This window comes from Thalassophryne amazonica, chromosome 20, assembly GCF_902500255.1.
Source record: "Thalassophryne amazonica chromosome 20, fThaAma1.1, whole genome shotgun sequence".
Lineage (NCBI taxonomy): Eukaryota > Metazoa > Chordata > Actinopteri > Batrachoidiformes > Batrachoididae > Thalassophryne > Thalassophryne amazonica.
Genome location: NC_047122.1, coordinates 68,574,620 through 68,600,310, shown reverse-complemented (window position 1 = coordinate 68,600,310; position 25,691 = coordinate 68,574,620). Strand labels below are relative to the sequence as shown.

General features: G+C 41.2%; 1 protein-coding gene across 5 annotated transcripts in view; it reads left to right on the top strand.

The window, feature by feature from the left end:
• LOC117502014 (receptor-type tyrosine-protein phosphatase U-like) overlaps window positions 1-25,691 on the top strand; it is a 689,797-nt gene that overhangs the window by 528,883 nt on the left and 135,223 nt on the right. For all 5 annotated transcript variants that reach the window (XM_034160998.1, XM_034160995.1, XM_034160994.1 and 2 more), the window contains one exon: window positions 21,839-21,977. In XM_034160998.1, coding sequence (XP_034016889.1) covers window positions 21,839-21,977 — 139 coding nt within the window. The remainder of the gene's footprint in view (window positions 1-21,838; window positions 21,978-25,691) is intronic.

The following is a 25,691-nucleotide window of genomic DNA, read 5'->3' as shown; positions in this document are numbered from 1 at the left end:
CTCTTCCAGTGGTAGGAATGAGTGGGCACAACCTTATGAATAATTCATTTTGAAGGGGAGTGTGTGAAAGGGGGTGGGTGTGTGTGTGGGGGGGGGGGGGCTATTGGTGAAAAAGTGACGTAACTTTTCTCTCAAACATGGATTGGCCTGTTTTCTAGGAGCAATTCAAAAAAGGAGAAATACTTGAAATAGAGGTTCTGAAACTTGCTGGCACTTCGTGTGTTTTCCCCACAGCGGGGAGACTCTGAACTAACACCAAAAACATGAAAAAGATGATTTTGATTCTCTATCCCCTTTAAATGCTTAGTTAATAGTTAAGGTCCTTAACTAAGCATTTCAGAATTAAGACAGTAAACTTTACCACAAAGTTTAATGCACAGCATGATAATAAGTGAATCATTTAAATTCCTGCTAAAAAGGCATAAATCATAAACCTCATTTTGGATTTTTATTTGTTGGCAGTAAACCAAACCTGCAGTGCAGTGATGAATATTTTTTTTTTCCCAAAAGCAAAAAAAGCTTCAGGTGAGGTTTGTGCCCTCTGTAGACCTTATGTGATAGTAGATATGGACATTGAGAATAGCAAAGGATGGAAAGTGAAGCTCAGGGTAAATTGAATATGTGTATCAGACTGTGGAGGTGTCTTACTTGTGTTACTGGTGTTTTGGTCTGAATTCTGGCTTTTAAGTCACACATTTTTATTTTTCTTACTTTTAAGGACTTCATTAGATCTTGTCTGTCCTTTCTATGCTTTGCTGTTAATTCATATTCATATATTTCTTATCCTGAACCCATTTATGTGCAGTATACCATCTGTCGCTGTGCTAAACCAGGTCCTCCTGCACACAGCACTAAACCTCACTGATCAGAACAACTGCAACTACTGTATTTTAATGACTTACGACGTGGATGTGCATGCTGCCAGAAAAACCGAGACATCAGTCAGATTGTAGAATAAATAAATGAATCGCCAGAAATAAAAACACTAAGTAATTCCTAAAACTGTCTAAATGTAATTGAAAAGTGATACCAGGGTGAGTGTTCTGTACTAAGTACTATGACATAATAATCTGTTAAGATGAAATAAAAAATCTTCAATAACTATAGGCTGATAAGACTAATATCAAATCAAATCAATTTTATTTATATAGTGCCAAATCACAACAAACAGTTGCCCCAAGGCGCTTTATATTGTAAGGCAAAAGCCATACAATAATTACAGAAAACCCCAACGGTCAAAACGACCCCCTGTGAGCAAGCACTTGGCAACAGTGGGAAGGAAAAACTCCCTTTTAACAGGAAGAAACCTCCAGCAGAACCAGGCTTTGTCAGCCTGGCTACAGTGCTGAAAAGAAACCTGGGGTTGTTCTTATTTTCTTCAATTAGTGATGAGTAGTAAGATGTCCTAGCTTTACGGAGGGCTTTTTTATAGAGCAACAGACTCTTTTTCCAGGCTAAGTGAAGATCTTCTAAATTAGTGAGATGCCATTTCCTCTCCAACTTACGGGTTATCTGCTTTAAGCTGCGAGTTTGTGAGTTATACCACGGAGTCAGGCACTTCTGATTTAAGGCTCTCTTTTTCACAGGACCTACAGCATCCAAAGTTGTCCTCAATGAGGATATAAAACTATTGACGAGATAATCTATCTCACTTACAGAGTTTAGGTAGCTACTCTGCCCTGTGTTGGTATATGGCATTGGAGAACATAAAGAAGGAATCATATCCTTAAACCTAGTTACAGTGCTTTCTGAAAGACCTCTAGTGTAATGAAACTTATTCCCCACTGCTGGGTAGTCCATCAGAGTAAATGTAAATGTTATTAAGAAATGATCAGACAGAAGGGAGTTTTCAGGGAATACTGTTAAGTCTTCAATTTCCATACCATAAGTCAGAACAAGATCTAAGATATGATTAAAGTGGTGGGTGGACTCATTTACATTTTGAGCAAAGCCAATTGAGTCTAATAATAGATTAAATGCAGTGTTGAGGCTGTCATTCTCAGCATCTGTGTGGATGTTAAAATCGCCCACTATAATTATCTTATCTGAGCTAAGCACTAAGTCAGACAAAAGGTCCGAAAATTCACAGAGAAACTCACAGTAACGACCAGGTGGACGATAGATAATAACAAATAAAACTGGTTTTTGGGACTTCCAATTTGGATGGACAAGACTAAGAGTCAAGCTTTCAAATGAATTAAAGGTCTGTCTGGGTTTTTGATTAATTAATAAGATGGAATGGAAGATTGCTGATAATCCTCCGCCCCGGCCCGTGCTACGAGCGTTCTGGCAGTTAGTGTGACTCGGGGGTGTTGACTCATTTAAACTAACATATTCATCCTGCTGTAACCAGGTTTCTGTAAGGCAGAATAAATCAATATGTTGATCAATTATTATATCATTTACTAACAGGGACGTAGAAGAGAGAGACCTAATGTTTAATAGACCACATTTAACTGTTTTAGTCTGTGGTGCAGTTGAAGGTGCTATATTATTTTTTCTTTTTGAATTTTTATGCTTAAATAGATTTTTGCTGGTTATTGGTGGTCTGGGAGCAGGCACCGTCTCTACGGGGATGGGGCAATGAGGGGATGGCAGGGGGAGAGAAGCTGCAGAGAGGTGTGTAAGACTACAACTCTGCTTCCTGGTCCCAACCCTGGATAGTCACGGTTTGGAGGATTTAAGAAAATTGGCCAGATTTCTAGAAATGAGAGCTGCTCCATCCAAAGTGGGATGGATGCCGTCTCTCCTAACAAGACCAGGTTTTCCCCAGAAGCTTTGCCAATTATCTATGAAGCCCACCTCATTTTTTGGACACCACTCAGACAGCCAGCAATTCAAGGAGAACATGTGGCTAAACATGTCACTCCCGGTCCGATTGGGGAGGGGCCCAGAGAAAACTACAGAGTCCGACATTGTTTTTGCAAAGTTACACACTGATTCAATGTTAATTTTAGTGACCTCCGATTGGCGTAACCGGGTGTCATTACTGCCGACGTGAATTACAAGCTTACCAAATTTACGCTTAGCCTTAGCCAGCAGTTTCAAATTTCCTTCAATGTCGCCTGCTCTGGCCCCCGGAAGACAATTGACTATGGTTGCTGGTGTCACTAACTTCACATTTCTCAAAACAGAGTCGCCAATAACCAGAGTTTGATCCTCGGCGGGTGTGTCGCCGAGTGGGGAAAAACGGTTAGAAATGTGGACGGGTTGGCGGTGTACACAGGGCTTCTGTTTAGGGCTACGCTTCCTCCTCACAGTCACCCAGTCGGCCTGCTTTCCCCCCTCTGCTGGAAGGAAACTAATGGCGGCTAAGCTACCTTGGTCCGCACCGACTACAGGGGCCTGGCTAGCTGTAGAATTTTCCACGGTGCGGAGCCGAGTCTCCAATTCGCCCAGCCTGGCCTCCAAAGCTACGAATAAGATACACTTATTACAAGTACCATTACTGCTAAAGGAGGCCGAGGAATAACTAAACATTTCACACCCAGAGCAGAAAAGTGCGGGTGAGACAGGAGAAGCCGCCATGCTAAACCAGCTAAGAGCTAGTAGCTGCGCCAAGCTAGTGGATTCCTAAAAACACGCAAAGTGAATAATGTGTAAATAATTTAGAGGTGATTCAGCAGAAGGAGTGCTTTAGTTAAGGCACGTGAAGATTACACTGTGTAATATAAAAACAAGGATAATATACTTTACTCAGCCTCTGAATATTTCAGACCTGCTCCTAAGTTGCAGTTACTATTTGCCCTCACCACATTAGGAGATTAAATTTTTTGTTATATAAAATGCAGGACTTTTATGTATGGGCCGTTATCCATTGATAATATGCTTTTTTTTATCATTTTGACAATGAATGCAGCTTTTACAAGCAATGTTTTCACTCTGAAATCATGGGAAATTGTATTTCTGGACATCTAGATTTTAAAAATTTTAAAAATGTGCTAAGCACCCCTAAAACTGGAAGTCTAAAATCGCCTCTGCATAGTGATATAATCTGTTCTGTGTTGTAAGATGTTGCGTTGACAACAAGAACATGTTTTTGTTTTACTTCAGCTGAAGCGACAGCTGACAGTTCCAGACAAATTATGTGGCTTAAAAGAGCAAAGACCTTCCAGATCAGTTCGCTACTAGAAAATGTCACGAGCACTCTGACAACTCTGTGTGGACACTTTTCTGCCCGCTGGCTCTTTTGATCCATATCTTTTGATATAGTTGTGTAGACTTTAACAAAGACATGACCTCTGTTGAATTTCAAGATGGAGGCAAAATTGTCAAAAATAACTTTTTCATTCAAACATCTTTCAAAAAGTCCTGTAATCTCACCCAGACCCTGCTGGTGTTGGAGGATCACATCAGTCCCTTTGATTCCACCTGGTGCAAAGCAGTGAAGTGCCGTACAAATGCATCAATAGTTGGGTGATTCTTTAATTGTGGGCACTATTGGCCTTGTAAATGTAATTTCCACCACACCATTGCCTTACAGTATAAAGCGCCTTGGGGCAACTGTTTGTTGTGATTTGGCACTATATACATGTGCTCTGATGTCACTGTTTATCTCCATAGAAACTACCCAAACAATCTTTCATAAAAACTGTTTAAAGGGACATTACAGTGTTGTGGTGGAAATTACAGCAATAGTGTGGGACAACTACATTTTGTTTAAAAAAACAGTTGTATGACATTGAATACCCCAATTATGTTTTGATTATTTTACTGATATTTTATTCAGAAATATTTTAAAACATTAGCAAAAATGTTTCTTTACCATTCATTTTTATCATTGAAGATCAAAAGTCTGGGTGTGGGACAAGCACAAAACAGCAATATTTACATATAATGATCCTGAAAAAAGGTGAAAAAGTCATCATAGACTACTAGAACAAATTTCTTAACACACTTTCATTGTAAAGATAACTATAAAAGTGTGACATTTCCCCTTTTTCCTGTTTTTCATACAATATGATCAAAGGACATAATAAGTGCCCGTAGTCTAAGAATCACCCAGTTATTATGTAACGGCTGAGTGGATCCTTGTCATTTGATTGGTGCTTTGTATGTCACATGACATGGATTAATTCATCCCATTTGTGTTGTGTTGCATTTAGGGTGCGGCTTGGTTCCATTTAGAGTGCAAATTTGGTTCCATGCGTTTAGCACCATTGCACTCTGCACATGCCCTTGTGCACGCACGCACATTTGATTGCGTACACACGTGCACGCACCTGCGCGCATGCATGCACGTGTGGGTGCGCGCACGCACAACACACGCGCACGCACACAAAACAAATCCGCTGTGCTGTCTGGAGGCTGTTAGCAGGAAGAGGGAAAGAAAAACTGGACTCATTTCTGATGTGATTTTTTTTTCATTCACTGCACTGAGACTGAGCCAGTTGTGTGTGTGTGTGTGTGTGTGTGTGTGCGCGGGGGGGGGACAGCGAAACAATGATTTGATTGAGCTAATTGATGCTGCTACACATACACACACACACACAGAAAACCCACTCCGCTGTAAACCATCTGGATGCATGAAGGCCTGTTCACATGAAACACTGATGTGATTTTTTGCTGGACTGAGGAACTACAGAAAGTCTTTTTTTTTTTAATGGAAGTTCGAAAGTCAGTGCACGGCATCACCGGACTACACGTTACAATTTGGACTTTAGCAGCAGTGGAACACCAAAATGTAAGTCCCTTTTCTGTTGTTTATAAATTAATAAAATATCAAATGACAAGGATCTATTTTAGCTGTTGTATAAACAAATAATGAATGTTTTTGTCGCCTCGTTGAATGGTATGATCCATCTTTCACCAAATTAAATATTCGTACCATTGAACTCATAAACATTTATTATTTGTATACCAATTACTATCATATGGTGCAAAACCGTTTGCACCCGACATATTTAATGAAATAAGTTGAAAGGGGCACCACCTGCATACCACAGGAACGTGATCATGTTATGATCAATATTAATCAGTCTTTGACCTGAAAGTTCTGGATTCAGTTATTTAAACATCTGTCTTTAATTGGACACAAGACAAACAGCTGGTGTAATATTTACAGATTTATTTCCAGATGTACAGGTACAAACAAATGTGACTGAGATTTTGACAATATGGGTAATGATCCACAGTTTTGTACCTGAGAAGATATATTGATGATGAGGTGTGAACAGCAAGCTTTTCAAAATGTTCAGAATGACCAGTACATGTTTAGAAGGGTCAAAGAAAAGTGTGAAATTTCTATTTCTATATTTTACGGGACGCAGGAGGCACTCATGGTAGAGCTTCTGCTTCTTCACTTCTAAAGGAGCCAGCTGAGGTGCTTCAGGCATCTGGTGAGGATGCCCCATGGCCATCTCTCTAGGGAGGTCTTCCAGGTATACTCAAATGGGAGGATGCCCCAGGGAAGACCTTACTAGGCAGGATGGCAATCACCACCCCAGACAGCTAGTCCATCCTCACCTTTTGAACGCAAACATGTATTTGCCTCAGCTGTGTGAAAAATGTGACCATGCCTGTGGTCTTCTCCAGTCACTGGGTTTGTCAGCACTAAAGCACCCGTGTGCTGGATCATGTACAAAGTAACGTACAACATGGTCTAAATCAGGGGTCACCAACCCTGTTCCTGGAGAGCACCTGTCCTGCACCCTGTTCCACTCCCAGACCATTAACTCTGTCAGGTGTTCTCAGCCTCTCAAGAGCTGGAAAACACCAATTTAAAGAAAATCAGGTGTGACTTGAGTAGGCAAATGTTGAAAACATGCAGGGCAGGTGCTCTCCAGGAACACTGGTGGTGACTCCTGGTCTAAATGCAGCTGCTGATGCTCCTTCAGCATGTCAGTGATACTCCTCATATGAGGAAGCTGCTTGTTTGACACTGAGTCATTCCAGCGGCGCCTCATGAGAGACCAAAGACATGCAGTCCAGTGACAGACCAGTGAGTGTCTCTACGAGTTCAACATTTGTGACACGTCGTACAGAGAGATTTTTGATGGCTGATTCTAGAAAGTCCTCGAAATCCCAGAATGATCGCCTTCCTCACTCGTCTATTCCAGTGGTGCAGTCAGGGGATCCATTGATTCAACAAAGTCACTGTCATGCAACCTTCTGTAGCCTAGTGTTGACAGACAGATGGACAGATGCACAACGGTGATCACACAGCCTCCACCTTCCTCTGATAGTTGACAGTGTTAAAAAAAGACTGTATATTCTTCAAGTGGAAGCGCTTTTCTTGAAAGTGAGCTCAATTCATTATCATTCTAAACCAAATGATATCTTCAGGGCATTTTCAGAGGACAGAATGGATCACATTGTACAACCAGTCACACAAATCAAAGTGTCTTTTATCAAGCAGGGAGGTCAACAGAGATAACAGCTATGAACAAAGCTGCTGGAGACATTTATAGATATAAAAAACAATACAACAGGAAAGAAGAACTTTGGAGACACTTGTTGAAATGATGCATGTTTTTAGTTAATGAATATAACTTTTTCAGCATCCAGAGAGCAACACTGTCATTTACATATATACAGAAGGTTTCTAACAAAAGTGAAGACAAACACTGGCGACTGTTTTTGTCACATGATGGAACAGAGGAAGGGTGCGGGCACAGACCAGATTGTATTAACACCGGACCAGCCAGCCCTCTGACATCACCCCGTAGGTCTTCTGAAAAGCCAGCTTTTAGTTCAAAATCTGGTGCGGCTCTCAATGTCACCATCTTTGCAGTGTCTGAATCTACATGAAGGTTCTTCAACATCAACCGTGCAGACGTGTTGCTCATCGCTATAAACCCATTAATAATAATAAGCAGCTTCGACAGGCACGACGCTCAGCTTCATGTCAGCTCGCCATGGTCAAAGTTCAGCCAAATCCAACTTTCACTGAGCACTACGACGTATATTTGGTCAGCCAATAGGAAAGAGGTGAACATCCCAAAATATGGAAGACACCGCAGAGCTGCTGTGCGTCAGAGGAACGTTCAGAGCGCTCCTGCTAGCTTGCACATGGCACTTTTTGCTTATTTCAATTTTTCAATTTTTTTTTTTTTTTATAGCGCCAAATCACAACAAACAGTTGCCCCAAGGCGCTTTATATTGTAAGGCAAGGCCATACAATAATGATGTAAAACCCCAACGGTCAAAACGACCCCCTGTGAGCAAGCACTTGGCTACAGTGGGAAGGAAAAACTCCCTTTTAACAGGAAGAAACCTCCAGCAGAACCAGGCTCAGGGAGGGGCAGTCTTCTGCTGGGACTGGTTGGGGCTGAGGGAGAGAACCAGGAAAAAGACATGCTGTGGAGGGGAGCAGAGATCGATCACTAATGATTAAATGCAGAGTGGTGCATACAGAGCAAAAAGAGAAAGAAACAGTGCATCATGGGAACCCCCCAGCAGTCTACGTCTATAGCAGCATAACTAAGGGATGGTTCAGGGTCACCTGATCCAGCCCTAACTATAAGCTTTAGCAAAAAGGAAAGTTTTAAGCCTAATCTTAAAAGTAGAGAGGGTGTCTGTCTCCCTGATCCGAATTGGGAGCTGGTTCCACAGGAGAGGAGCCTGAAAGCTGAAGGCTCTGCCTCCCATTCTACTCTTACAAACCCTAGGAACTACAAGTAAGCCTGCAGTCTGAGAGCGAAGCACTCTATTGGGGTGATATGGTACTACGAGGTCCCTAAGATAAGATGGGACCTGATTATTCAAAACCTTATAAGTAAGAAGAAGAATTTTAAATTCTATTCTAGAATTAACAGGAAGCCAATGAAGAGAGGCCAATATGGGTGAGATATGCTCTCTCCTTCTAGTCCCCGTCAGCACTCTAGCTGCAGCATTTTGAATTAACTGAAGGCTTTTCAGGGAACTTTTAGGACAACCTGATAATAATGAATTACAATAGTCCAGCCTAGAGGAAATAAATGCATGAATTAGTTTTTCAGCATCACTCTGAGACAAGACCTTTCTGATTTTAGAGATATTGCGTAAATGCAAAAAAGCAGTCCTACATATTTGTTTAATATGCGCTTTGAATGACATATCCTGATCAAAAATGACTCCAAGATTTCTCACAGTATTACTAGAGGTCAGGGTAATGCCATCCACAGTAAGGATCTGGTTAGACACCATGTTTCTAAGATTTGTGGGGCCAAGTACAATAACTTCAGTTTTATCTGAGTTTAAAAGCAGGAAATTAGAGGTCATCCATGTCTTTATGTCTGTAAGACAATCCTGCAGTTTAGCTAATTGGTGTGTGTCGTCTGGCTTCATGGATAGATAAAGCTGGGTATCATCTGCGTAACAATGAAAATTTAAGCAATACCGTCTAATAATACTGCCTAAGGGAAGCATATATAAAGTGAATAAAATTGGTCCTAGCACAGAACCTTGTGGAACTCCATAATTAACTTTAGTCTGTGAAGAAGATTCCCCATTTACATGAACAAATTGTAATCTATTAGACAAATATGATTCAAACCACCGCAGCGCAGTGCCTTTAATACCTATGGTATGCTCTAATCTCTGTAATAAAATTTTATGGTCAACAGTATCAAAAGCAGCACTGAGGTCTAACAGAACAAGCACAGAGATGAGTCCACTGTCCGAGGCCATAAGAAGATCATTTGTAACCTTCACTAATGCTGTTTCTGTACTATGATGAATTCTAAAACCTGACTGAAACTCTTCAAATAGACCATTCCTCTGCAGATGATCAGTTAGCTGTTTTACAACTACCCTTTCAAGAATTTTTGAGAGAAAAGGAAGGTTGGAGATTGGCCTATAATTAGCTAAGATAGCTGGGTCAAGTGATGGCTTTTTAAGTAATGGTTTAATTACTGCCACCTTAAAAGCCTGTGGTACATAGCCAACTAACAAAGATAGATTGATCATATTTAAGATCGAAGCATTAAATAATGGTAGGGCTTCCTTGAGCAGCCTGGTAGGAATGGGGTCTAATAAACATGTTGATGGTTTGGATGAAGTAACTAATGAAAATAACTCAGACAGAACAATCGGAGAGAAAGAGTCTAACCAAATACCGGCATCACTGAAAGCAGCCAAAGATAACGATACGTCTTTGGGATGGTTATGAGTAATTTTTTCTCTAATAGTTAAAATTTTGTTAGCAAAGAAAGTCATGAACTCATTACTAGTTAAAGTTAATGGAATACTCAGCTCAATAGAGCTCTGACTCTTTGTCAGCCTGGCTACAGTGCTGAAAAGAAACCTGGGGTTGTTCTTATTTTCTTCAATTAGTGATGAGTAGAAAGATGTCCTAGCTTTACGGAGGGCTTTTTTATAGAGCAACAGACTCTTTTTCCAGGCTAAGTGAAGATCTTCTAAATTAGTGAGACGCCATTTCCTCTCCAACTTACGGGTTATCTGCTTTAAGCTACGAGTTTGAGAGTTATACCATGGAGTCAGACACTTCTGATTTCAAGCTCTCTTTTTCAGAGGAGCTACAGCATCCAAAGCTGTCTTCAATGAGGATGTAAAACTATTGACGAGATACTCTATCTCCCTTACAGAGTTTAGGTAGCTACTCTGCACTGTGTTGTTATATGGCATTAGAGAACATAAAGAAGGAATCATATCCTTAAACCTAGTTACAGCGCTTTCTGAAAGACTTCTAGTGTAATGAAACTTATTCCCTACTGCTGGGTAGTCCATCAGAGTAAATGTAAATGTTATTAAGAAATGATCAGACAGAAGGGAGTTTTCAGGGAATACTGTTAAGTCTTCTATTTCCATACCATAAGTCAGAACAAGATCTAAGATATGATTAAAGTGGTGGGTGGACTCATTTACTTTTTGAGCAAAGCCAATAGAGTCTAATAATAGATTAAATGCAGTGTTGAGGCTGTCATTCTCAGCATCTGTGTGGATGTTAAAATCGCCCACTATAATTATCTTATCTGAGCTAAGCACTAAGTCAGACAAAAGGTCTGAAAATTCACAGAGAAACTCACAGTAACGACCAGGTGGACGATAGATAATAACAAATAAAACTGGTTTTTGGGACTTCCAATTTGGATGGACAAGACTAAGAGACAAGCTTTCAAATGAATTAAAGCTCTGTCTGGGTTTTTGATTAATTAATAGGCTGGAATGGAAGATTGCTGCTAATCCTCCACCCCGGCCCGTGCTACGAGCATTCTGACAGTTAGTGTGACTCGGGGGTGTTGACTCATTTAAACTAACATATTCATCCTGCTGTAACCAGGTTTCTGTTAGGCAGAATAAATCAATATGTTGATCAATTATTATATCATTTACCAACAGGGACTTAGAAGAGAGAGACCTAATGTTTAATAGACCACATTTAACTGTTTTAGTCTGTGGTGCAGTTGAAGGTGCTATATTATTTTTTCTTTTTGAATTTTTATGCTTAAATAGATTTTTGCTGGTTATTGGTAGTCTGGGAGCAGGCACCGTCTCTACGGGGATGGGGTAATGAGGGGATGGCAGGGGGAGAGAAGCTGCAGAGAGGTGTGTAAGACTACAACTCTGCTTCCTGGTCCCAACCCTGGATAGTCACGGTTTGGAGGATTTAAGAAAATTAGCCAGATTTCTAGAAATGAGAGCTGCTCCATCCAAAGTGGGATGGATGCCGTCTCTCCTAACAAGACCAGGTTTTCCCCAGAAGCTTTGCCAATTATCTATGAAGCCCACCTCATTTTTTGGACACCACTCAGACAGCCAGCAATTCAAGGAGAACATGCGGCTAAACATATCACTCCCGGTCTGATTGGGGAGGGGCCCAGAGAAAACTACAGAGTCCGACATTGTTTTTGCAAAGTTACACACCGATTTAATGTTAATTTTAGTGACCTCCGATTGGTGTAACCGGGTGTCATTACTGCCGACGTGAATTACAATCTTACCAAATTTACGCTTAGCCTTAACCAGCAGTTTCAAATTTCCTTCAATGTCGCCTGCTCTGGCCCCCGGAAGACAATTGACTATGGTTGCTGGTGTCGCTAACTTCACATTTCTCAAAACAGAGTCGCCAATAACCAGAGTTTGATCCTCGGCGGGTGTGTCGTCGAGTGGGGAAAAACGGTTAGAAATGTGAACGGGTTGGCGGTGTACACGGGGCTTCTGTTTAGGGCTACGCTTCCTCCTCACAGTCACCCAGTCGGCCTGCTTTCCCGGCTGCTCGGGATCTGCCAGGGGGTAACTAACGGCGGCTAAGCTACCTTGGTCCGCACCGACTACAGGGGCCTGGCTAGCTGTAGAATTTTCCACGGTGCGGAGCCGAGTCTCCAATTCGCCCAGCCTGGCCTCCAAAGCTACGAATAAGCTACACTTATTACAAGTACCATTACTGCTAAAGGAGGCCGAGGAATAACTAAACATTTCACACCCAGAGCAGAAAAGTGCGGGAGAGACAGGAGAAGCCGCCATGCTAAATCGGCTAAGAGCTAGTAGCTACGCTAAGCTAGCGGATTCCTAAAAACACGCAAAGTGAATAATGTGTAAATAATTTAGAGGTGATTCAGCAGAAGGAGTGCTTTAGTTAAGGCACGTGAAGATTACACTGGGAAACAAATCGTAATCTAGATAACTAGATCAATCTAACTGCGCAGATTAAACAGCTAACAGATACAGAAAAACACCGCTGTGCTCCGGAACAGGAAGTGATACAATACCGCAGTGAGAGCCAACCACCAGTATATTATGAACGTGACAAATTAGCAAGTCTACACACTTCAATTCAATTTCAATTTCTTTTCATTTATGTAGCACCAAATCACAACATAGTTGCCTCAAAGCACTTCACACAGGTAAGGTCTGACCTTACCAACCCCCAGAGCAACAGTGGTAAGAAAAAACTCCCTCTGAGGAAGAAACCTCAAGCAGACCAGACCCAACGTTAATTAAAAAGATTTTTTTTTTTTTTGTTTTTTCTGATAGCTGTGCTGTCTGACACACTTGATGTTAAAGGCCCTGAACTCCTGACCAACACATAAATGGGAAAAGGTGCACGAGGAAGACCAGCGTGACTAGAGTGGGACAAATGAAGCCCCGACAGACACACCTGTCTCACAGCTCAACAGGCGATAGAACTTGGTCTGTTTGATTCATGCATGTTTTTGTGGACTGGGTGATGGTTTTCAGAACCAGTGGCTTGAGTGGGAATATTACAGAATCTGCCACCATCAGTATACCTGCTGATACCTGCTAATTTAGTGCTAATGGCACTAACACAATTAAATAATACAATTTTCACTCAACAGAAATACTCAAACCCAGACTTTTAGGGGTGTTCTGTGGGTGCAGTTAACCACACAGCTGCTGTTATCTCAGATATTTGCAATATCTGAGATATTGGCTGGATCTGACACACTTGCTGCCACTCAGAGCAACCACTCCACTAATTATTCATAACTTTATGATTTAACCTGATGAGTTAAGTAAAAATTCACCCTTGCACAGTTTTCATGAACAGGGAAACGAGTGACAAAAACCAAAACCATTTTTTGTTCCAGTCTTAAGTACGTCTGATGTAAAGGTGGTGATTTTAACATGGGCTTCTATGGGGATTGACTTGCTTTTGGAGTCAGCCTCAAGTGGACATTCAATGAATTGCAGTTTTGGCACTTCAGCATTGACTTTGTTTTTTTTAGCACTGGAAGTTGCATGAGTCAAAATGCTGAATGGAAACGTCCACATATTTCTTCTGTTCTGTCTGTCTGCTATATATGGAAGCTTCCAACTGCTGCAGAGGAAACAAATGTTGAAATCTGCATATGGGTTGTTGGCAATCCCTGTAGTTTTGTCTGCTGTGCTGCTGTATGTCTGGTGCAGTGAATTTTTGTCATGACCTATTTGGAAATATGATACCACAAATACAATGACTCATCTGGCCTGATTTGTGAATTTAGGAAACCTGTCAGGCTGTCAAGAGGTCTAGTCGCAACCAATCCCCAGCTTACCAACACAGACACTAAATTCTGTCTCACCACACTATATTTCAGATGAAGTAACTCCTCCATGAGACATCTTTGTTAAAATAATGGCATCTTATCCAGTTTTGTTCCACTGCTGCCGCAGTTCATAGAAGCCCGGCACCTTTGAGTGAGTCCATCTCTCTGCTTTTGGTCTGACTTCTTGCCTTTTTTGTTTTCTCCTTAACACTGTGAGCTTGTTACTGAAGAGTCTGCTGCCTGAAGAGGCAAAATCCTCCTTCAGTTCATTCGCCCTTAATGACAAATTTTCACAAAAGGAGAAAGCACAAGCAAATGAGTCTTACTCACAAAAAGACATGTCTTGCTCTTGATTAGTTAAATACAGTGAGACTGTGAGGGTTGGTTGGAGGCTGCCACGAATATTAGCTTGAGTTTGGTAAAATAACCAGTGTCATCTCAAGCCAGACATGCTTGGTGGCTCCAGAATACACACGTTGCAGATATCACTCCACTCAAATTGTAGTTGAGCCTTGTTTGGGCACATTTTAATGATCTTTTTAGTCCGCTGCAAAAACAGAGCTTCACTTAAAGTAACAGTGTGTAGGATTTAGAGTCATCTAATGGTGAGGTTGTAGGATGCATTATGCCATCACCGGTCATGACCACCTCCCCCCTTCACATTTTTGCTTCTTTGGCAACAGAGATTCATATTTCACAAAAATGAGTGTCTCAAACTTGTTAGCAATGAGTAAACGGTGTACAGGTGAACAGCCACTGACTCCTCTTCATCTTCATCTCCCAATACATTAAAATGACTTTAAAAATATGTATAATACTTTTTTATAAATGAGCTATGCAGTGCATCAGTGCCACCGCCTGGGAACAACATGGCAGAGATCTAGGAAATTCCAAAACAGTATATTTGTAAAATAATATAACTTACCTGTCTGCTGTTTGCTGCTCTTGTGAAAAACTTCCTTATTGGATGAATAAAATCCATTAGTGATAAAAACTGATGAAAAAAGTCCATCCCTGTCTTGAAAAACATAATGCTGCACCAGTTCTGAGCAAAGAAAAGAAAAGCAAAAAAATCCCTCTGCATGTTTTTCAATGATGACTTTCTTTGCCTGTGAGACTAAATAAAAAAATGTTTTCAGGTTGACAGAACTGTTCATTACAATAAGAATCTCCCACTAACACACCCTGCAGCCAGAGTGCAGCGTCTCACGGGGACGGCGGCGAGGTGACAACCATGTGACATTCTCTGGCCTCTTGGATTGGCTTTGAGTTGAATATCATCTAGGGGAGGGATGGATTTCACAGCTGAGACTCTGTCACTGAAGTCTGTGATTTTCCTTCATGGATCTACATGATGATGATGATGATGACATGAAGGCACATCCATGGACCTCAGAGAGTGGAGCAGGAGGGGTGGTGCTGCCTGTTTTTGAGTGGCGATACATTCTGTGCTGTCTGTAGCTGTTCGTTCACGTGTGTTTCTCTGCCAGTATCATGTGGACTGTTTTGAAACATTTGTTTTTTGAAACAGTCAGTAATGTGATGAGGTTCCACTTAGCACAGCATGTGATGTCTTTGTTTTCATTGTTACTCCGGAACAATATTCTGGAACACATGTTTTGCAAAGGGTCTGAAATATAACAGTGCTTAAAGTTAGCTATTATTAATTTGCAGCATCAATAAAAATGTCTGATACCAATCTCAGCTGCACCTTCTATCCACTCTCCGGTTCCAGTTTTAATTTTCCATTCGGTTCTATATTTAATAATGTATTTGTCCACATAATGGACATATGGTTGTCCCCTGCAGTAGGAAGTTTAACTTGTTAGCTGATGTTGATGTGAAGACAGACACCTGTTTACGACCTGTGAGAAACAGGTTCAACCAGAGCATCATCTATCCAGCCTCCATTAACCATCCAGCAGGTGGCAGACATGTCTATGGGATATTAGATAGTCTGGCCTCAGTATATGTTATTTTAATGTGATGACTTCAAGATGATAGCATTTATTGTTTTTGATCTGTTGCTTTCACAAGCCGTGAACTGACCCACTCACCCACTCATCTGCACTTCCGCTGTCCGAGCTGTGAGCTGGTAACAGGAGAGATATTAGCTGAAAACATGCACCTTTACAAGCTGGTGACATCAACCGTGTCTCAGTCCCTGATTCTTGTTGAAAATATATTACAGCAGAGTGAGAATGCTTATCGTGTCTTTGTTGTACTGTAACTACGGCAGGATTATAAAATCATGTTAGAATTTACAACACCTGAAACCAACCTGTGGTTTTTACATGTTTCTTCCTTGTTTTCCTCTGTATGTCTTCTCTTACCACATCTACAGTCCACGGGCCTCATGTACAAAGCGTGTGTATGCACTAAAACCTGGCGTACGTCCGTCTCCACATCCACGTGCAAATGTATCACAAGTGACTTGAGCGTGGAAATGTGCGGTGCGTCACGCAAAAATCCAGGCTGGCGTACACATGTTTCTACAGTTATTGTTCCACTGTGAAGATGTAGAGGTGATGCTTGGAACCATTAATAGTGTGAAAACATGAAGTCATCAGAGTGACGTGCACATCAGAGACACACTGATGAACACACTGATGAACAATCTCTCCCTCAGCCCCAACCAGTCCCAGCAGAAGACTGCCCCTCCCTGAGCCTGGTTCTGCTGGAGGTTTCTTCCTGTTAAAAGGGAGTTTTTCCTTCCCACTGTAGCCAAGTGCTTGCTCACAGGGGGTCGTTTTGACCGTTGGGGTTTTACATCATTATTGTATGGCCTTGCCTTACAATATAAAGCGCCTTGGGGCAACTGTTTGTTGTGATTTGGCGCTATATAAAAAAATTGATTGATTGATTGATTGATTGAATTAACACACCCACGTGTTTGCAGTTATATGGATGGATATAAAAACACACAAAGTGATGTATAAAATGGCACTAACAGTGGCTGCGTTAGCGTCAGAAGTCCTTGCAAATGGTTCAATCTGACGTGAGCGTGTATTCAGGGAATGCGAAGATTTACTTCCAAATGAGGATAATTGGCTCATAAACCGATTTCGATTACTAAGGCCACTGTGACTGGAGTTACGCACACAACTGCGGTTGGCCCAGAGCACAATATGGCAAAGAGCCAGGCGGTTGTCTGTGCCCACACAGGTGCTGACCACGCTGGCATACTGGCATCAGGGGCATTCCAGTGTGAGCTGGCTGATCAGTCTGAGTGCGCCAGTCAACTTTGCGCCGAGCCGCAATCATCCGAATCTCATCCAGGTACATTCCAACATTACAGCGCATTCTGCAGCAAGAGCTGGTTTCCTGAATGTAATCGGAGCTGTTAACTGCACACATGTTGCTATAAAGGCGCCGTCACATGATGAATTTTTCTGTTAATAGGAAACATTTTCATTCCATCAATGTTCAAATTCAAAACCTGGTACGGCACACAATGGGGATGTGTGTGTGTGTGTGCTTGTGTTTAAATAGTTTGTGTAATTGTTCCAAATGAAAACCAATGTGGACACTTTTGGGCATGTGTGCATTCAAATATGTTTAAATGTGTGTAAATTGTGACGTCACACTGTCAAGCGGAGGTGCGCCACACCTTTTTAACATGAGTGTGTGTGTGCGCTGTTCTTCGTGCCCCCCCACACACACACACACAGTCCATAGCTCCCACAAATATTTTTCCACTTTCATGATTAATCCGTGTAACAGTGTACTGAATAAACTGTCCCTGTGTGTCGTTTCCAGTCATCTGTCGTTTAATTTCTTTCCTGTGTTCATGTTGTCTGATGTGACATTGTGGGGAATCTCTGCTCAAAGGGCCTATTTACATGAAATTGCATATTTAAATAGGGTCAAATCAAATCAATTTTATTTATATAGCGCCAAATCACAACAAACAGTTGCCCCAAGGCGCTTTATATTGTAAGGCAAAAGCCACACAATAATTACAGAAAAACCCCAACAGTCAAAACGACCCCCTGTGAGCAAGCACTTGGCGACAGTGGGAAGGAAAAACTTCTTTTTTAACAGGAAGAAACCTCCAGCAGAACCAGGCTCAGGGAGGGGCAGTCTTCTGCTGGGACTGGTTGGGGCTGAGGGAGAGAACCATGAAAAAGACATGCTGTGGAGGGGAGCAGAGATCGATCACTAATGATTAAATGCAGAGTGGTGCATACAGAGCAAAAAGAGAAAGAAACACTCAGTGCATCATGGGAACCCCCCAGCAGTCTACGTCTATAGCAGCATAACTAAGGGATGGTTCAGGGTCACCTGATCCAGCCCTAACTATAAGCTTTAGCAAAAAGGAAAGTTTTAAGCCTAATCTTAAAAGTAGAGAGGGTGTCTGTCTCCCTGATCCGAATTGGGAGCTGGTTCCCGTCAGTACTCTAGCTGCAGCATTTTGAATTAACTGAAGGCTTTTTAGGGAACTTTTAGGACAACCTGATAATAATGAATTACAATAGTCCAGCCTAGAGGAAATAAATGCATGAATTAGTTTTTCAGCATCACTCTGAGACAAGACCTTTCTAATTTTAGAGATATTGCATAAATGCAAAAAAGCAGTCCTACATATTTGTTTAATATGCGCTTTGAATGACATATCCTGATCAAAAATGACTCCAAGGTTTCTCACAGTATTACTAGAGGTCAGGGTAATGCCATCCAGAGTAAGGATCTGGTTAGACACCATGTTTCTAAGATTTGTGGGGCCAAGTACAATAACTTCAGTTTTATCTGAGTTTAAAAGCAGGAAATTAGAGGTTATCCATGTCTTTATGTCTGTAAGACAATCCTGCAGTTTAGCTAATTGGTGTGTGTCCTCTGGCTTCATGGATAGATAAAGCTGGGTATCATCTGCGTAACAATGAAAATTTAAGCAATGCTTTCTAATAATACTGCCTTGGGGAAGCATGTATAAAGTGAATAAAATTGGTCCTAGCACAGAACCTTGTGGAACTCCATAATTAACCTTAGTCTGTGAAGAAGATTCCCCATTTACATGAACAAATTGTAATCTATTAGATAAATATGATTCAAACCACTGCAGCGCAGTGCCTTTAATACCTATGGCATGCTCTAATCTCTGTAATAAAATTTTATGGTCAACAGTATCAAAAGCAGCACTGAGGTCTAACAGAACAAGCACAGAGATGAGTCCACTGTCCAAGGCCATAAGAAGATCATTTGTAACCTTCACTAATGCTGTTTCTGTACTATGATGAATTCTAAAACCTGACTGAAACTCTTCAAATAGACCATTCCTCTGCAGATGATCAGTTAGCTGTTTTACAACTACCCTTTCAAGAATTTTTGAGAGAAAAGGAAGGTTGGAGATTGGCCTATAATTAGCTAAGATAGCTGGGTCAAGTGATGGCTTTTTAAGTAATGGTTTAATTACTGCCACCTTAAAAGCCTGTGGTACATAGCCAACTAACAAAGACAGATAGGGTGTGGCCAGGGAGGAGTTTGGGTCCACACTCAATGCCACGTTCAGTGGGATGAACAAACGTAACGTGTGTGAATTCATGCGTACACACACTTTCATACGTCTGAATATACGAGGTCTATTAGATAATAAACCGACACTTTTATTTTTTTTTTAACTATATGGATTTGAATGACGTGCGATTACACCAATCATGCTTGAACCCTCGTGCGCATGCGTGAGTTTTTTCACGCATGTTGGTGACGTCATTTCCCTGTGGGCAGGCCTTGAGTGAGATGTGGTCCCGCCCTCTCGGCTGAATTCCTTTGTTTCACACGCTGCTCGAGACGGCGCGCGTTGCTTTATCAACATTTTTTCTGGACCTGTGAGGAATATCCGAGTGGACACTATTTGAGAAATTTAGCTGGTTTTCGGTGAAAAGTTTAACGGCTGATGAGAGATTATGGGGTGTTTCTGTCGCTGTAAGGACTTCCCACGGAGCGGGACGTCCTGCAGCGCTTCCAGGCGCCGTCGTCGGCCTCTTTCGACCTGAAAACATCCTAATTTAAGGCTTAATTCACCCAGGACGTCGTGAGAGAACAGAGAAGATTCAGAAGAGGCCGGCATGAGGACTTTATGCGGACATTCCACTGTTTAAGGACATTTTTTAATGGAAGACTTGCGCGCAAATTCGCCGAGTCGTTTCCGTGACGACTCGGCAAATCTGTGTGCGCCGCGACAGGAAAAACACCTCCGTGTTGAAAACCATTTGTAAAATTCAGGTGGCTTTTGATGGCTTTCAACAAGTGAGTAACTGAGAAATTGTTTAACAGCTTGGGCATGTTCCAACTTGCCCGTTAAGGTTTCCAACGGAGGTGTTTTTCCTGTCGCGACACCCCGCGGTCGGGTCCGGCCCAACATGCGACTCTGCCCGCACGTTCTTTCATTACAAAATGACCGTTAACAATGGAATGTCAGAATAAACTCCTCATGCCGACTTCTTCTGAAAGTTCTCTGTTCTCTGACGACTTACTGGGTCAACAGAGCCTGAAATGTGGAAGTTTTCAACTTGAAACGGCGAGACGCTGCCGCCTCGAAGCGCAGATCGCCGTCAGGCACCGTGGGCCGTCCTTAAAGCGACACTACCAGACCAAAATCTCTCATCAGCTGTTAAAATTTTTACCGAAAACTAGCTGAATTTATCGAATGGTGTCCACTCAGTTGTGCCTTACAGTTTTGAAAAAATTTGATCAAACAAAGCAGCAGTCTCTGAGCCATTCCTAAACAATGAAAAAACGACAAGAGGGTGGGCGACTCCTCACTCAAAGACTGCCCACAGGCGAATGACGTAACCAACAGGCGTGAAAAAACTCTTGCATGCCCACGAGGGTTCAAGCATGTCTGATGTAATCACACGTGATTCAAATCCATATGGTTTTTGAAAAAAATAATAAGGTCGGATACTTTTCTAATAGACCTCGTATTTGTGTTTACGCCAGATTTAGGGTTTTGGCAAATGCTAACTTTTAGTAGAAAGTCCACGTTAGTCTTTGGACATGAGGTCCTTGGAGTCCTTGGCCTTTTTTCTCCTCTTGTCTGGAGATTCCATCCACAGCATCCTTCTCTCTATATGCCCCACATTCCTCCTCTGCATCGGCCCAAAACATCTTGATCTCAGCTCTTTCACTTTGTCTCCAAACTGTCCTACCTGCACTCTCAAGTATGGAAATACCCTTTTGTCACAAATCACTCCTGCCAATCTCCACCCACTTCACCACCCTGTCTGCACGTCCTTCACCTCTCTACCACACTCTTTACTACTTTGAACAGTTGTCATCAGGTAATTAAACTTTGCTTAAAGAGTCATTTTTAATATTAATACAACACACAAACCAGGTAGCTCATGTGGAAATTAGTAAGACAGTATTAGCATGCAAAATATTACACCCCAAGATACACATTACAAAGTGAACACACACGCACACAAACGCACACAAAAGCGTACAGAATATTTTAGTTAATCTTCTGTTTATCTGTCTTTAACCGAGGTATCGTAAAGGCAGCGACACCGGTTTGCCGTAGGGGCTGCTGTTTTACTAAAGTACATGGAAATCAATGAGAGACGTGAAAATATTCAGTAAAATTATCCTGAGTGTGAATTTTCCCTAAAAATCTAATCTTCTCCTCCTTCACCTCAGGGCTTCCACTCCACCCAAATTCAAACATCTGTTCCTGGTTATTTTTTTAATCACATTTCCATCCAAAGCACATTTGCAGTGTGGAGGCCAGCTGAGGCTGCCAGAGTTGTTGGCGGTGGTTTTGTTTATTTACTGTCATTAAACTACTGTATCAAATGAAAGTGACAATTAATTACTGAGCTCCAACTGCAGCACGTGGCTTTTAAAAATTCACGTTTGCTTACTCTACATGACTTCCTTCAGCCTCTTTACCTTTGTGTTGTGGTTTGCAGCTGCCTGTAAGGACTCTAAGCGGGCCCTGGAGGTGTCCCAGCATGCTGAAGACATGGGTCTGATCCTGGGGGCCTGTGCTGGTGGACTGGTGGTCCTTATTCTGCTCCTAGGAGCCATCGTCATCATCATCAAGAAGGGGTGAGTGAATGCAACCATCTCTATGGTGGAGGAAACGATGGAAAATTCTGTCAAATGATTAAACTTGGCATAAACTTTCACAGTGAGGGACTCTTCAAAATCTTCTGATGAGCCAAGACAGCTTCCATTTTCCAATCTGGCCACCAAATTTCTGTCCAAAGTCACATTTTCTCATATCCCCAAAGAATATTGATGATTTGAGTGAATTCTATGTTAGTAATTTTTTTTGTTAATCCTAAACCTGAGTTTGCTGTTAGTTATCCCTCAAGAGACCTCGCTGTGTCTCTAAAATGATTATAATGTGTAAATATTCATATGATCGAGCACATTGTCAGCATAAATTAACATTTAGTTTTGTTTCATATGCAGAAATCAACAACATTAAAAGCTGGCATTAAAACTGGACAAAAATACAAAGAATCCATTTTCATTTTAATATGGTGAGATTTATTCTTCATCCAATGTTACAGTAATTAAAAAAAACCCTTATTGGACGTAACCTTGTGATATACAGTTCAGCTTCTGCCATTTGTACACTTTCACTCTTCACTCACTAATGAGAACTCTTGGATAAAGTACCTCAAAGTGATACTTTAGTGAAAGTACAAGTATCTTAGCATAAACATCTCCTTTAAAAATATTACTTGAGTAAAACTCTTAATCTGACCTTTACTGTACTTAAGTATCAAAATTAAATTTCTCATACAAAATGTACTTTGAGTAAAAGTAAAGGTAAAATCCAAAAAAGTAGAGAGTGAAATGGCAACGGAAAGAAAGTCAGTGTGTTGTCTGGAGAAACCAGGAGGGGACCTCAGCCCCTATAAAAGGCAAAATCCGCTTCTGGCGGAGCAGGTCGTGTGGGGACAGGCTGAGTGAGCAACAGGTGGATGCAAATACAACCCCAATTCCAATGAAGTTGGGATGTTGTGTAAAATGTAAATAAAAACAGAATACAATGATTTGCAAATCCTCTTCAACCTATATTCAATTGAATACACCACAAAGACAAGATATTTAATGTTCAAACTGATAAACTTTATTGTTTTTGTGCAAATATGTGCTCATTTTGAAATGGATGCCTCATTTTTCTTAATACGCAGTTGTTTTCCTGGAAGACCCACACACACTTTTCTCTTAAACACAACAGCCAGACTCTTGTCAAACAGAACAGTCATTTATAGTTACACAGTTGTGCCAAATTTAAAAAAAGTAAAAAAACAAAAAAAAACAAACAAAAAACTTTTCAAGCATCACCACCACCAACCACTCTCAAATCCAAAATGTGGCTTCTCCGTTAAAATTTCAAAATAAAATGAAACGGACAAGCCAGCCACTTTTGTCGGTACTGAAATTTTTCCCCTTAAGCGTGTGTTAACTCAGATATGTGCACTACAGCGGGAGCTGATCCGTTTGAAGTCCAAAGCGCAGGTGGTTTTCACCCTCCACAGTCTTCCTCTTCCTCAGCGGGGGCACAAATTCAACCTATCATCTTTTATTTATTTTTTTTTGCATTTTAAAGGTGTTTTATGTCAGACACGACACTTGATGCTGCAGGGGTGAGAGGTGCTTACTTTCACCTCTGCAAACAGTTATCGCCCAGTCAAATCTCTTCTACTTTTATATTGTATTAACGAGTAGCGACGATGTTTAAGAGAAATGTATCGGAGTAAAAGTAAACATTTACTGAGGAAATGTAGTGGAGTAAAAGTGAAAGTCACCAGAAATGTAAATAACGAAGTAAAGTACAGATACATCAAAATTCTACTTAATTAAAGTAATGAAGTATTCCTACTTCATTATATTACAACACTGCTGATTAGTTCAATTCAGCTCAATTTTTTTTATATAGCGCCAAATCACAACAAACAGTTGCCCCAAGGCGCTTTATATTGTAAGGTAAGGCCATACAATAATTACGTAAAAACCCCAAAGGTCAAAACGACCCCCTGTGAGCAAGCACTTGGCGACAGTGGGAAGGAAAAACTCCCTTTTAACAGGAAGAAACCTCCAGCAGAACCAGGCTCAGGGAGGGGCAGTCTTCTGCTGGGACTGGTTGGGGCTGAGGGAGAGAACCAGGAAAAAGACATGCTGTGGAGGGCAGCAGAGATCAATCACTAATGATTAAATGCAGAGTGGTGCATACAGAGCAAAAAGAGAAAGAAACAGTGCATCATGGGAACCCCCCAGCAGTCTACGTCTATAGCAGCATAACTAAGGGATGGTTCAGGGTCACCTGATCCAGCCCTAACTATAAGCTTTAGCAAAAAGGAAAGTTTTAAGCCTAATCTTAAAAGTAGAGAGGGTGTCTGTCTCCCTGATCCGAATTGGGAGCTGGTTCCACAGGAGAGGAGCCTGAAAGCTGAAGGCTCTGCCTCCCATTCTACTCTTACAAACCCTAGGAACTACAAGTAAGCCTGCAGTCTGAGAGTGAAGCGCTCTATTGGGGTGATATGGTACTACGAGGTCCCTAAGATAAGATGGGACCTGATTATTCAAAACCTTATAAGTAAGAAGAAGAATTTTAAATTCTATTCTAGAATTAACAGGAAGCCAATGAAGAGAGGCCAATATGGGTGAGATATGCTCTCTCCTTCTAGTCCCCGTCAGTACTCTAGCTGCAGCATTTTGAATTAACTGAAGGCTTTTCAGGGAACTTTTAGGACAACCTGATAATAATGAATTACAATAGTCCAGCCTAGAGGAAATAAATGCATGAATTAGTTTTTCAGCATCACTCTGAGACAAGACCTTTCTGATTTTAGAGATATTGCGTAAATGCAAAAAAGCAGTCCTACATATTTGATTAATATGCGCTTTGAATGACATATCCTGATCAAAAATGACTCCAAGATTTCTCACAGTATTACTAGAGGTCAGGGTAATGCCATCCAGAGTAAGGATCTGGTTAGACACCATGTTTCTAAGATTTGTGGGGCCAAGTACAATAACTTCAGTTTTATCTGAGTTTAAAAGCAGGAAATTAGAGGTCATCCATGTCCTTATGTCTGTAAGACAATCCTGCAGTTTAGCTAATTGGTGTGTGTCCTCTGGCTTCATGGATAGATAAAACTGGGTATCATCTGCGTAACAATGAAAATTTAAGCAATGCCGTCTAATAATACTGCCTAAGGGAAGCATGTATAAAGTGAATAAAATTGGTCCTAGCACAGAACCTTGTGGAACTCGACAATTAACTTTAGTCTGTGAAGAAGATTCCCCATTTACATGAACAAATTGTAATCTATTAGATAAATATGATTCAAACCACCGCAGCACAGTGCCTTTAATACCTATGGCATGCTCTAATCTCTGTAATAAAATTTTATGGTCAACAGTATCAAAAGCAGCACTGAGGTCTAACAGAACAAGCACAGAGATGAGTCCACTGTCCGAGGCCATAAGAAGATCATTTGTAACCTTCACTAATGCTGTTTCTGTACTATGATGAATTCTAAAACCTGACTGAAACTCTTCAAATAGACCATTCCTCTGCAGATGATCAGTTAGCTGTTTTACAACTACCCTTTCAAGAATTTTTGAGAGAAAAGGAAGGTTGGAGATTGGCCTATAATTAGCTAAGATAGCTGGGTCAAGTGATGGCTTTTTAAGTAATGGTTTAATTACTGCCACCTTAAAAGCCTGTGGTACATAGCCAACTAACAAAGATAGATTGATCATATTTAAGATCGAAGCATTAAATAATGGTAGGGCTTC